Raw genomic sequence first — 13,924 nt, 5'->3', positions numbered from 1 at the left:
CTGGAGGAGGTTGATAAACATCTGCATGCTACACTTGTATTGATTTTGTATTTAACAGCGACACCACCCAAGAGGTATTAATAGAAGTGTGTGAGACTAGAACAAATAATAATAATAATAATTTAAAAAAAAACAGAAATAAAGGAGGAAGGGCGCGTGGCAGACGATACCTTAATTGTTGGAGACGGAGCCGAGGGGGCCGCAGCAGCTGACGCCATGTTGGAAAAAAGAAAAAAAAAAGAAAAAAGAAAAGATGCCGTACTTTTATGTTTCTTCTTCTTTTTTTTTTCTTTTTTTTTTCTATTATTTCATTTTTTAGCCCTTTCAAAAAAAAATTTACCACGAAGAAGAGGCTGTCAAGTCCGCCGCGGCCATCGCGTCGTCTCCGGGTATAACGCACGGCCACCGGCGGGCCACGACGGACAGCTCCGGAGCAAGGCAGCAGCGGTGAGCGACGGTCCGGGGTTGAGGTTTAATCAGTCCGTCCCCCGTCCCCGTCCCCCCTCACCCTCCTTCCTCACCCTCCTCCGCCCTTGGAAAACCGGCGGTTACCAAACTGAGGTGCGGGGACCACCTGTGGGTCTGTCGTTGAAGCGGCTCCGAAATCTTCCGAAAAACGACGAAAATCCTTGCCGCTTTTTTTTTTTTTTTTTTTTTTAAATTGGATTATATTTGTATGAAATAATCCATCCATAATCCGCATTTAAGCCATTTAACAGGGTCAAACCTTCCTCTAATGGGAAACATATTAAAAAAATTAATAAATAAATTAAAAAAAAGTGATGAAAAGGTTTCACTCCATTGAGCCGGTGAATGCGTCGGGGCGTGTCCTTTTCCAGATGTGTGTCTCTTACTGCTTGTAATGGATCTGCATCTGCTTCACCAAAAATAGATCCTCTTTGTGTGTGTGTGTGTGTGTGTGTGTGTGTGTGTGTGTGTGTGTGTGTGGCTTTTCAGGCGGTTCCGCCTCTTTAAACCATCTTTAAATGTCACCTATGTTGTCTTTTTCTCTCCCATCATAATAGCAGGAATAAGGAATAACACACCCCAGAAGAGCCTCTACAGCTCGGAGGACTATCTGGGGGTTTGGTGGTGGTGGTGGTGGTGGTGTTAATATTTGAAGCCTGTTTCATGTTTGTTTGTCACGACGTTCATTTTTTTTTTTTTTTTTTTTTTTTAATTATTGTTTGTTTGGGAGAAAATAAAACATGTAGTTAAAACGGGCACCTTTATGCTCAGTGCTGTGATGAACACATTTAACAGCGTGAAAGAATGAAGACTACGTTACTTCGTCATTAAAAAAAAAATGGAAGGAGAGGATATTTAAAAATATATATATATATATATATATATATATGTATGCATCGCACGCGCGCAATTAGCGGAAGAATACCTAACGCGCAATATATATATATATATATATATATATATATATATAAAATCTGTGTTGTTGTTTTTTAAAAGACGTTTCATTCACGATTATATAGATGGAAGAAGAAGAAATAAAACCGAATATAAGTCAGCTGTCACGTCAGGGGAGGGGAAAAAAAAAAAAAAAGGCTCTTCAACCGAAGATGCGGGTACTCACCACCATTACGGTGCCCAGCAGGTGGGAACCCTGGAGGTAGATCCCACATCCGAGAGAATAATCCTTTATTCAAGCCGGTAGCCTGTCACTTCCAGGTTTGTCTCCTCCTTTGTGGTTTTTTTTTTTTTTTTTTTTTTTTCCCCTTCTTCCCCTGCCAGAGATCAGTTCACGGATTTATCATTAAAAGAAAGCTGCTCCTTTGATTGTTTTGGTTGTGTTTTTTTTTAGTTTTTTTTAGCCGCCCTTGCTCTCGCCGTGGAGAAATCAATCCGCGCTTCCGGTTGGTTGGGAACGATGAATGTCCTTAAAAACAGCGGCGACTGTCCACAAGATGGCCTGAAATATCACAGCGGCAGCAACCTGTTGGCAGACAACAACACGTGGGAATGGTCTTATTATTATTATTATTATTAGTAGTAGTAGTATTTTCAAGTGCAAGTCAGATTGTGAAAAACAAAAACACTTTATAGCCTATTTGTAATTTAATTCATGCTTTTATTTTGGTAGGCGCTTGTCCTATTATTGGCAGCACTTTAAAATCCATCCTCCCGGTAAATTAGCATTGAATAGTATACTTTTTTTTTTTTAAGTTTAATTTGTTTACTATAAAGCCATATAACCATAAAGCCATATATTTGGACGAAATAGTTCCAAAACAATCCAAGTTATTTCAATTAAGTTTGACTTTTTACTGATTACTACAAAACCCTAAAAGTTCTTTAAGAAGTTTACAACTCTCTACGTATCACAGCTGCTCAGTGATGTTGCAGCATATTGATGGGGTTTCACTTTCTCTTATTTGTTTACATAATCTATTTTAATTTGTAGGATATTTACTATTTTGCCGAGATGGAGGTGGAGATGAGGTTGTTGTTTTTTTTGTTTTTTTTCAGGCACGCGGAGACCACATTGGCGTACACAGACGTCAAGCGTGCTGGACTATTGTCTCGCGGTTTATTTCTTGTATACTGATGCCCCCTGCTGGACAGTCTGGCACATTACACCAAGACCCTAATGACGTAATACTATGGAAAAGTTTATTCTCTGAAGTTGTCAAACTTTCGTATAACGAGAGTAAAGCCTATATAGGATGTCACCGCCACAATAGACAGCCCAAAAAAAATAATATATACTGTATATATAAATTCTATTATAAGACGCATTAAAAGGGAAGAGGCCACTTAAACCACGGCAAACGTGAACTTCCTGTTCCGGAGTCCAGCTCTCGGTTCTTATTAAAGTGTAATCTCACTAAATACATAAAAAATTATTTTACAAATGCACATATTATATTATATTATATTATATTATATTAAATCTACACGCCTTAACAGCGTCCTCTCTTCATTTTTTCCCCCCCTTACATTTCTCAGGAACGCTTTGGAAGGAATTTCTTTAAAATTCAGAAAATAAACGTCCGCTTGCTCTCGACGAATCGCAACTTCCTCGCTAAAGGTCGAAGGTCAACGCCCTTTGACCTCTCCACCAATCACGTGAACGCGATTCGCGAGGAACGCCCGAGGGGGACTCACCAACTTGACGATGAACTGATTCGAATTTGATTAGAAACAACTCAAATGATCCCAAAGCAACACTTTACACACACACACACACACACACACACACACACACACACACACACACACACACACACACACACACACACACACACACGTGTGTTTATTAACCGTGGTCTTGAACAACAACAAAATAGAAATAGTTCCACACTAATGTGGATATTTCCCAGCTACATGATGACCTCTGGCCTCGACCTCCAGGGAGAGAGACTGAAATCAGGCTGGTAGTGGTTTCACCTGTGGAGCCACAGGTGAAACCACTACCAGCCTTTAACGGCCCTCGTCCCAGAAAAGAATAGAATTCTAAAAAGCGTTAAAAATAAATAAATAACTTCGAGCACTTCAAGCTGAAGTGAAATAAACCAGATGTGACTCCAAAAAAAAATAAACGTGTTACACGTTTTCTATCAGATAATCAGAAAGAAACAAAAATAAAAACGGAGTTCTACTCAAATACGTCTATTATCGATGCTTTACCCCGAGCGGGGTCACGGTGGGGGGCGGGGCCTATCTCAGCTCAAACCTGGAGGGCCAGCACACACAGAGACCAACGGGGAAACAAGACCATTAAGACTCACCAATTAACCTGACGTGCATGTTTGGTTGTTGTTTTTTGGATGTAGGACCCAGAGAGAACCACATGTAGACTCTGCCCAGGCCCGGATTTGAACCCAGAACTCCCCCTCCCCCGTGAGAGGCGACATCCTCGACCACTGCACCCCCCCCCCTTTCTTTCTTTCTTTCTTTTTTTTAAAATTTTATTTATTTTTTATTATTTCCTCTCGAAGGAAACGAACACGGCAACAATATGAGCTCATTTCCTCGCTTTTGAATGTAAACTCAGGAAGCGCAGAACATTTATAGAAAGAATCCAAAGAAAATGTACACACACACACACACACACACACACACACACACACACACACACACACACACACACACACACACACACACACACACACACACACACACACACACACGTGTACGAGGGTCGCAGGAAAGCGACGAAGCCTGAACGAGGCTCCCAAATTCATCACGCCGCTGCTAATGGAACGAGAGCTGGTTCGATCTTCCAGGTGTAAATATCTGCAACGTCAGCAGATCTCATCCCTTCGGTTCAGAGCGCGCTTCCTCAGACTCCACGACCAGATTAGGAGATTACAGTCGGTCGTGGACGTGTCTGCAACCCCCCCACCCCCCCACCCACCCCCTGTGCTTAATTTGATTAAAACTCCCACTTAGCAGCCGGCCTACTGTACGTGCAGGTGAGCCGCGTCCACCCGTAGCTGACGGCCATCATGTTTCACACGTTTACTACCTTAGCTTAGCATTAGCGTGCAAGCATTTGCTAATTAGCACAAAACAGAGTTCATCTGAGGCAAATCGGCAACCTGCCTTTGGTATTTGATCCAAAAGTATAATAAATAAACCAAAAGTAGCTTATTGGACCAACTAAAGTTGTAGCCACGCCAGCTAAATATACCAAAATAGAAACACTGAATACACAGAACGGAAGTTGCTCTTATTTTGCACAGTACGCAGCAACTTTCTGTAAAATAAAATAGTTTTAAGTGTGTTTGTTAATCGCAAAAATTCACTTTTAATTAAATTAAATTACTATTGAATTTACTGAAAGAAAAAAAAATTACAATTATTATTATGAAGTTGCCTCAAGAAACAGAAGCCTCCCTCCTTAGACCCTCATTGTGAGATTCCCATCTGCACTGCAATGCCTCACAACACGCCGTCAGCTCGTGACCCTCTAAATTTAGACGGTGACCTCTCGGGAGGTCGCGAACCCACTGGTTGAGAACCAGTACTTCAAAGTGTTCCCTTGAAGTTATTTTCAGTCCACACGCTCTTATTTCAGGCGGTATTTTTGAGCCACTTTATTTAGGATTTGCCCCGGAGGGGAGGCCCACGTGGGCGCTGGACAGTGTGATGGACTACAGCTGATCAGCAGTCATTTATCCAGATCCTACAGAGAACCTTATGTGGATTAGAGGCCTTTTTTTTTTTTTTTTTTATTTTATTTATTTGTTTACAGTCTTTAACATTGATGTGGTTACGGGGCAGAGCTTTGCAGACTTGGTTCAACATGTCACCGAGGTCTCCACAACCACATGACACAAACACAGACATGCAAAGTGCTGTCACATGACTGGGCAGGGCCTGAAGGTGTGGCAGGCTTCTCCCGTCTGCTAAACGAGGGATTACACCGACATCATTTCCTGCTCCCTCCTTCCTCTTACCTTCCTAATGTACAGGAGAGGAACCTGAAGGAGAATGGGAACGATCTGTGGGCACAGGTGAGCGTAAACGGCTGTAGATTTATAGTTATTGAAGTGTTGTTGTTTTTTTTTTTTAATGTAGTGGCATGAAGAGATGCAGATTTAAAAAAAGGAAAAAAAAAAGAAGAAGCACTAATCCCTCTTTGCTGGAGAAACAGAGTAATCTTATTTAGACCTCAGCATTACTGCTTGGACAACATGGCCGAAGGCAGACGGGTTAGACCTGTTATGTCATTAACATACATTTGTTGATGGCTGTCCAGCAGGCTTCAGTTTCACCAGATTATTTCATCATTATTATATTATTAGTTTTTAATATAATGTACTTTTGTAATTTCAATAAGCTAACCTATAAAAAAGAAGCAATTTTGCAGTACAAATATATAAATAAGCTGCTAAAATAATATTTATTTTATTATTTACATTTGTTATTGTTTATATTCTAATTTCAATGTAATTTATTATAAATATATATATGTTTGTTTGTTTTTAAAAGTAGTTCGTCTATATATTTGTTTAAAAAAATAATAATAATAAATACAAAAAAAAAAAAAAATAAATATATATATATCAAATGACGTCACGAGCCCGTTTTCACGTTGCAGTTTGCTTTAAGTTTGGCAAGCGTACTCTTGTCACGTCAGTGTGCACGCGCGCGCGGAGGAAAAAAAAAAAAAAAAAGGGGGGGGTGGGACCCGCCGGCGCGCGCGTGTGAGTTAATGAACAAGACACACACACACACAGCTGTTTTGTCGGCACGCGCCGCTGAACTCTCCTCGCTTAAAAATACACTCGCAGAGGGCGTCGCCGTTTTTTTGTTTTTTTTTTTAATCGGTGCGGTGGCAGAGACCCACGGAAGGTCAAAGGTGAAGACGCAGAGTGTTTTTAAATCCCCGGAGAAGGAGCGTCCCTTAAATGCACCCAGACGGTCGTCGGTCAGAGGCGGAGGTTGCTCCGTTAATCTTTACAGGTAAACACGTCCAAAAGTTATCGTTTGGTGTTTGCAGCTTTCAGGGACGCATTTCTCGTGTGGGAGTTTTGGATGTTTTTTTTTTTTTGACACAGTGTAACGTTTGAGGAAACTTTTTTTGCAGGTAACGGTTGACATTTAACGCTTTTTTTTTTCTTTCTTTTTCTTAATTTAATTAAAAAAAAAAAAAATAAAATAAAAATAAAAAGGTTAATCTGTAAATGTCAACAACACCCGCAAAGAGGAGCGCCGTCATGGCTTTTGAATAAAGTTGAATCAGAAGTTTGGAGTCGATTAGTAGTCTGTGCGGTAAAATAAAGCTCAACAATCCGTTTTAATTATTGTTTAAATTGCTAATTTATGAGCCGAAATGGCCAAAATAGGAGTATTTGCTGATTTTCTTTGTCTTTTGGAGAGTTCAAGTTAGAAAAACAAACGGTTTGCTGATATTTTACACACCAAATAATTGCACTGTCGTTTAATTTGATATTATTCTCTTTGATATTATTCTTTTATTTGTATACAACATAAATAAAATTTAAAAAAATTCCCCTCGGGGATTAATAAAGTAACTACCTAACCTAACCTAATACTGTGTATTTTTTACTTTTTTTTTTCTAGATATTTTTTACTACCTCTATTTGAATTGTGTTGAATTGCATTTATTTATTTATTTACATGCCGCTGTTGCAGAAAAACAATATCTGTCTCTAGCCAAATAAATAACATGAAAGAATGAAAATAATCACCGGCTGCAGCCCCACAGGGAACAACAAATCTTTTAGCCTTTCCAAGCAAGTGTGTGTTTTCTTCGAGCCGCTGCACGACATCTCAGCAGCGTGTCGCCCCCGGCGACGTGGTTTCAGGTAATGTATAGATATATATATACACGAGATACCCCGTTGAAAGAGCTGCGTTGCGTGTTGTCTTGCCAGGAGGTTCACCTGACGCCAGACCTTGGGAGGTTTTTTTTCCCCATCGGAAAAAAAGAAAAAAAAGAAAAGCCCGTCGAGGATGGACCACGAGCAGGTGAATCCGCTGGAGAGGGACCACTCGCTGCGCGTGGTGCTGCCGGGCGGGGCGGAGAAGAACGCCACGGTGCACGGGAGGTAGGTCCTACCGCTCCCCCCGTCTCCCCTCCCCAAAAAACCAAAAAAAAACCCAAAGGGGTTTACAGGGATTTTTGACCAGATTCTTTGTTTTGTTTTGTGGTCTTTGTAGTAAAGCGGTCATGGACCTGCTGGTGACGCTGTGCGCCAGCTACCACCTGAATCCCTCCGACTACACCGTCGAGGTCCTCTCCGCCAACAGGGACAACGTCAGCTTCAAACCCAACTCCCCCATCGGCTCGCTGGAGGCGGAGAAGATCGTGCTGAGGTCCAGAGGCGCGGTGGAGGAGAAGATCAGGAGGCCGTACATGCCAGAGGTTTAAAAAAATTAAATAAATAAATACAGATTTAAAAAAAAAAAAAAAAAAAAGTTACTTCGTCGGATGACGTCGTTTGTCTTTCGCAGGCGACGGTGCGACTGCTGGTCAACTACAACAAGTCCCACAAGACGGTGGTGCGAGTGAATCCCCGGCTGCCGCTGGCGACGCTGCTGCCGGCGGTGTGCGACAAGTGCGAGTTCAACGTGGGGACGACCGTCCTGCTGAGAGACGGACGCTCCGGAGAGACGCTGGACCTGAGCAGGACCCTGAATGAGCACGGGCTGAGGGAGGTGTTCGCCAGGGACACGGCGGGGAAGGAGCCCGCCGACCACCGGCCCCGGGCGGCCGAAGCGGGTGCGTGCAAAGCGGTCGCCGTGACGACGGTGCCCCTTCTCAATTTTACATTTAAAAAAAAAAAAAAAAAAGTACAACGCCAATAATTTACACACCATATATACATTATACCTTCTGCTGTATAAACACCCGCTGTACTTGTTGTTCGTGTCCCATCTGACCTGATTCGTCTCGCGTTGTCATGCCGACAGAGGTCGCCTCGCCACCTCCGCTACAAGGTAACGCACGGGACAAACCAAAAAGGGGGCGGGGCATGTTGAGGCGTTGTCGCCGCGTATCGTTTACTGACGTGGGTTTACGCTGCGTAGAGCTGCCGAAGAAGGAGCAGAAGGAGCAGAAGGAGAACACGGGCTTTCTCAGCTTGTTCAGACGACGGAAGAAGAAACACGAAGCGGTGCGTTGTCGTGAAAATGATTATTGCAGATGTTTGCGTGTGGTTCCCCCCCCCCGATTGTGATCCAGATGTGCATCTGTCTCTCCGTAGGAAGGGGAAGTCAGCGTCCCGCCGACTCCCGGCCTCGGCGAGCGAGCGGGAGTCGGTTTGGAGTCGGACGGCGTCTCCTCCTCCAACGCGCTGCCGGCGGACGGGCCCAAGAAGAGACGAGCGCCGCCGCCGCCGCCGCTGGGAGCGTCGCTGAGCCTCACCAACAACCTCAGCAGCTGCAGTCTGGGGGGAGCACAGGTAGTGGGGGGGGGGTTCACTTCCTCATCCACTCCTCCCTCTTCTTCTACTTCTTCTTCATCTTCTTCTCCTTCTTCATCTTCTACTTCTTTTTGTTTTTCCTCTTCTTCTTTCTCTTCTTCTTCTTCTTCCTCTTCTTCCTCTTCTTCTACTTCTCCTTCCTCTTCTTCTACTTCTTCTTCCTCTTCTACTTCCTCTTCTTCTACTTCTTGTAATTGTAATTTAAAAACAACTGTAAAAAATAATAAACACCAGTGTTTCCCCCGATATATAACAAATTGATTTGAAGACACCCCCCCCCAAAAAAGAAAAATCCTCAAAATGAAGCACATGATCCTAAAAAAAAAAAGCCAAACAAATGCCCTTGTTTTCTGTGCAGACGTCTGCGGAGTCGACATTAAGGAGCACCAAGAGGAGGGCCCCCCCCCCGCCTCCCTGCGCAAACCCCCCCCAGGAGCTGCAGGCGGACGCTGGCGATCGAGGTACGAACCTTCATTACGTAACGCTGCACCTTAAAACCCCCCAAAAAAAGCAGAAATCAGCCAATTTATATGGTTTTAAAATCAGCCCAGCTGTGCGTTTATTCCGCCACCTGGTGGCGACGGTGCGAAACAGCACGGGAGCTGGAAGTGTCCCCCCCACCATACCCTCCTTGTGAAATAATCACAAGTTGGCCTTTTACAGTATTATGTAACAGAGCGGGCTGGATTCTCCTATCAACCCCCCCACACCCCCCCACACCCCTCACCTCCCTTTTCCAGCCGTCGGCGAGAGGTCGGGAGAGAGATTGAAGATAAATCGAGATTAAAATGTCAAAACGCCATCGAAATAGAAGATTTAGCGGTTAAATCCACGTCGCTTTTTTTTTTTTTTTTATCAGCCGTTTAACCCCCCAATTAAAGTGACCCGCGCGCCTTGTTCATACAACATATTGGCTTGAGATAAATCCCTCTATTGTCCGAGCTTTTCATTCCCCGGTATTAAGTCTGTCTGATGTGCCCCCCCCCCCCCACCCCGCCCCACCCCACCCCGGGTTCAGGCTTCTCCTCTCTCTCTCTCTCTCTCTCTCTCTCTCTCTCCTGTCCTGATCTGCTTTCAAGGGATCTGGAATTTACAACCAGCGGAAGCAGGAAGTGACCATATTTGGTCACTTTACTTAACTTCGTTTCACGAGACAGGTTGAACGGGAGTCTACGGAGGCCGTAACCCGTCGATCAAACAGACACGCCCCCCCCCCCCCCCCAAATAAAAACAAACAAAAAAACAACAACTTTTAGAAGCTTATTTTCTAATTGACGATGGGATTATTATAATATATAACTCGGGGAGAAATTTGATTGACGTGAGAGAAGTCGAACGGGAGTCTATGGAGGCTTTTTTTTTGGTTTTGTTTTGGAGCCGACCTCTAGTGGCGCCCGGTGGTATCGCAGCCTCTTTTCTTTTTCTTTTTTTTTGTTTTGCTCCGAACACTTTTATACACAGCCAACGGATCGGGCGGGGTTTTAATTAACGACCACATCGCCGTCGTCGTGGTTTCACTCCCACGCTGCTGCCGAGCCGGTGTCAACATGAGGCTAGGAACAAAAAAAACCAACAACAACAACAACTCCCCGATCTCCCACACTTCCCTAATCGCAGGCCGGAAATTCCTCGGAAGCTGTAAAACCTTGTTTAAACCTTTTTCTCTCCTCCCTGCTTCCAGACTCTTGCGCTCCCTGAACGAGGTGATTGAGGGCTGCTGCTTTTCCTCTTCCTCCTTCCGCCACCTCCTCTTCCTCCTCCTCCTCCTGCTTTTCCTGGATGCGTGTCACGCTCTATATTTGTTCTGTTTTTTTGTGTTTTTTTTAAGTCGTCTGCTTGTTCTGTACCTTTTTTTTTTTTTTTGTCTTTTTAAGTTTTTGTTCTTTTTCTTTTGTGCGTTTTCCTTTTAATAGGTTTGATTTTTGAAAACTTATTATCGTGCCATTTTATTCAAAACGAAGTCAGATAACTAAGGAGGACTTGGTAAAATGTATTCACTCGGCTCGTTAATGAGGAATTCTAATTTTTTCCAGAAGCCCTTTGTAAAATTATAATTGCTCTCTTTCCCAATATCACATATTTCACTTTGAATATTTATTCCTTTATTTATTACCTACTTCTTCCTGTTGTATATTCATGTTTGTTTTTATTATTTATGTGCTTTTATCTTCTTTTGCTTTTCCATTTACACAATATTATTTTTTTGTGCAGATTTTCTAAAGCTCTCCTCGGTATTTTTTATTTTAATAAAACTGACTGTTTTAAATGTGTAATTTGTAATTCCATTTAAAAATGTGTTCGTGTCTGAATTCATCGAAACATGTTTTCCTTTTTTTTTTGTTGTCATTTTGGGGTTGTAAATGGAGATTAAATGGGTAAAAAAAAAAAATACAGATTTTATTCCATTAAAGTTAAATTTACAATGCAAATGATGTTTGTGTTTACTGTGCAGCATCTTAATTTGAAATGTGGCGTTTTATTTTGAAAAATCGCAACCAAAGGCTTGTTTTCTAAGTGTTTCCTGTTTCCCCAGGCGGCGTAGAGTCCCTGAACGCGGCGGAGGAGCTCGGACGGAGCGACGAGTCCGCCTCGGTGAAACTGTCTCTGTCTTCGTCGTCGCGTCTGTCCCGGCCGCCCCGGCCGCCCCCGTCCTCCCGCCCGTCCCTGGCGTCTCACCTCCACAGGGTGGCCGACCCCTATCTGCCGTCGGTCCGGGGGAGGGACCTCTCCGACTACCGCGACGCTCTCGCCAAAGTCCTGACGTCCTCCGTCTCCAAGGCAACGCTGGTGCAACGTCTGAAGGGCTCCGCCTCCTTCCCGAGATTTCACCACGGCTCCGCCTCCTTCTCGCCGGCGACGCGGCCGGACGACGGCGTCCTCTTGGCGGAGCTCGAGTCCGTTCTGAGATCGAACCTCCTGAGGGAGAGCGAGTGGGAGGGTCCGGCGTCCAGGAGGGGGACGACCACGTTCACGGTGGTTCCGCAGAAGAAACCGGAGCGGCTCCAGATATCGATAGAGGAGAGGGAAGCGCCTCGCGAGGAGGCGCAGGAGGAGGAGGAGCCGCCTTCTCCCGTCAGATCAGATTCACCGAGTCCAGAACCTCCGACTCAGCAGATTCAGGCGCCTGACGACGACGACGACGATCTACGCGATTTGGACTCTCAGAACGGTTCTCAGTCGGAGGTTGAGGACGCCGCCGGAGAGCGGGAGGAAGAGGAGGAGGAAGAGGAGGAGCCGGAGCCCGAGGTCACATCTCGCGTCGCCCGAAGCCCGAGCGACGACGTGGACCCGTGCGGTCCCTGCGCCGAGGAGGAGGAGGAGACCGCCGAGGAGGCACGAGAAGAAGAGCGGCAGGAGGAGGTCGGCTTCCCTCCTCCTCCCCCGCCGGTCTTTTTTAACGAGAACGCAGAAGGCCCCCCGTCCCGATTCTCCCAGGCGGTGGCGATGGCCGTCCAGAAGTCCCGCCTCCAGAGTCTGGTTAAACGTTTGGGCCCTCAGAGGTCCGGCGGTCCGGACTTCCCGTCGCCGCCCAGGTCCACGTACCAGTACGGTGAGTTCTCTGCCACCGCGGTCGTTCTGGAGTCCAACCTGTAGGTCAGAAAGATACGTTTGATTACTCGAGAGTTACTCTGTAAATCTGTCGACGTTCCTCGTCCAATCACATTCACAGACCTCCCGCGTTAAGCCAATCGGCTGTCAATATTTTCTAAGTCTGGTTACCGGCAGAAAACTAATAAGAAGGAGCGACTCGAGCTAACAAACACCGAGATAACGTTTACGGGAGAAGTTGAACGGGAGGCTTTTTTTTTTTTGGAGCCGACCTCTGGTGGCACTCGGCGGTATTGCAAGCTTTCTGCATCGGCCTCATTTTTCAGGAACACTTTGGACGTCACCCTGAAGGATTTTTCTCTTGTTTTTCTGCCGCAGGTGCCTGAGCTGCTTCCTCGCCGTGTTTATGACTCTGCAGAAAAAAAAAAACGAAACGTCAGCCGACGACTTCCCGAAGAACCGTTGCAGTTTTTCCCCGCGTTTTTTTTTTTTTTCAGTTTTCGTGCCGGACAAACCTCGTTTGACCCTTTATGTTCGCAGGTTAAACAAATTTTTGTTTTGCGCGCGTGTGTGTGTGTGTTGCGGAGAATGCCAAACGTACAGGACGCGAGTTGTTGAACCGACGATATCCTGTTTTTGTTTTTCCTTTTACATTTTCATTCAACGTGTGCCAAGACGGACGTAAACGCTGACGTGAGCTTTTTTTTTTTTTCTCTCTCTCTCTTCTCACTCTGTGTAAAACAAAAGCAATTGGAGACTTATTTTATGTTGAATTTTTCTCCCTCAGGATGTACTTTCAGACATGTGGGGGGTAAAAAAAAAAACCTTCAACTGTGTCGTTTGGTTTTTGGCCAGCAGGTGGCAGAAGAGCATTGAATATCCTCACAGCTTCTTTATTTGTGAGGTCTTTTTTTTTTTTTTTTTTTTCTACATCAAGTCTACTCTGATGGACATATTTGTACTTATGTTTCACAGAAATAATCACTTGAATTGTTTTACTCAGCAGCCGCAAACGATCTGACGCTTTATTCCGTTTTAGGATTCTTCTCTCTGTATCTTCTTTTTTTCCGGTGTAATATTTAATGTGAATTTCTGCGTTTTCCAGCAACAAAAACGTATAAAAAAAAAAAAAGAATCTTTGTTGAAGCGATCTGCTTTTTTTTTTTTTTTTTTATGCCAAGCATTTCCAGCACCTTTCCTGAATAAACTCGAGTCCACTTTGCTCGCATGCACACACACTTGTTATGTCTTTAGCGGACCCCCCTTTACACCTCGGGGCAACACGGCGCAGCTATAGTTGGGTGCCAAAAGAAATCCGCACTACTATACGTATTGATCCGGCCCTGGCCTTGGAGAAACAAGCAAGGAGCTGTGCGAGGTAGAAGACCTCGCCAGAACCGCCTGTGGCTAAAGCTCCTTGTTTGCCAGGCCTGGACTGAGTGGGCTCGCTTCAAGACTCTCTC

At 44.6% G+C, this 13,924-nt stretch overlaps 2 protein-coding genes across 2 annotated transcripts in view; one reads left to right on the top strand and one right to left on the bottom strand.

Moving 5' to 3' along the window:
• The window catches only part of scn1lab (sodium channel, voltage-gated, type I like, alpha b), a 28,588-nt gene extending 26,715 nt beyond the window's left edge, over nt 1–1,873 (bottom strand). The window contains exon 1 of the mRNA XM_069721081.1: nt 1,589–1,873. The gene's annotated coding sequence lies outside the window, so the exon portion shown is untranslated. The remainder of the gene's footprint in view (nt 1–1,588) is intronic.
• Nucleotides 1,874–7,418: 5,545 nt separating this feature from the next.
• On the top strand, nt 7,419–13,695 carry LOC138634292 (protein cordon-bleu-like). Its single transcript, XM_069721085.1, has 9 exons — nt 7,419–7,535; nt 7,648–7,852; nt 7,942–8,209; nt 8,401–8,427; nt 8,518–8,603; nt 8,694–8,891; nt 9,271–9,373; nt 11,446–12,462; nt 12,840–13,695. Exons 1-9 carry the CDS (start codon nt 7,441–7,443, stop codon nt 12,845–12,847), a joined length of 2,007 nt encoding a protein of 668 aa, XP_069577186.1. The 5' UTR covers nt 7,419–7,440; the 3' UTR covers nt 12,848–13,695.
• Nucleotides 13,696–13,924: the final 229 nt, after the last annotated feature.

The sequence above is a fragment of the Brachyistius frenatus genome, unplaced genomic scaffold (genome assembly GCF_029030835.1).
Source record: "Brachyistius frenatus isolate BFR_SWC_R1_liver_20210118 unplaced genomic scaffold, ASM2903083v1 Contig_256, whole genome shotgun sequence".
Lineage (NCBI taxonomy): Eukaryota > Metazoa > Chordata > Actinopteri > Embiotocidae > Brachyistius > Brachyistius frenatus.
Note: the sequence above shows the minus strand (reverse complement) of the source record. Positions and strands in the feature narration are given on the sequence as shown.

Excerpts from the sequence above, each read along its gene's own strand:
- LOC138634292 (XM_069721085.1), top strand. The coding sequence starts at position 7,441 with ATGGACCACGAGCAGGTGAATCCGCTGGAGAGGGACCACTCGCTGCGC. Across the intron at positions 8,210-8,400 it reads GCCCCGGGCGGCCGAAGCGG|AGGTCGCCTCGCCACCTCCG; the intron begins GTGCGTGCAAAG and ends TCATGCCGACAG. Across the intron at positions 8,428-8,517 it reads CTCGCCACCTCCGCTACAAG|AGCTGCCGAAGAAGGAGCAG; the intron begins GTAACGCACGGG and ends TACGCTGCGTAG.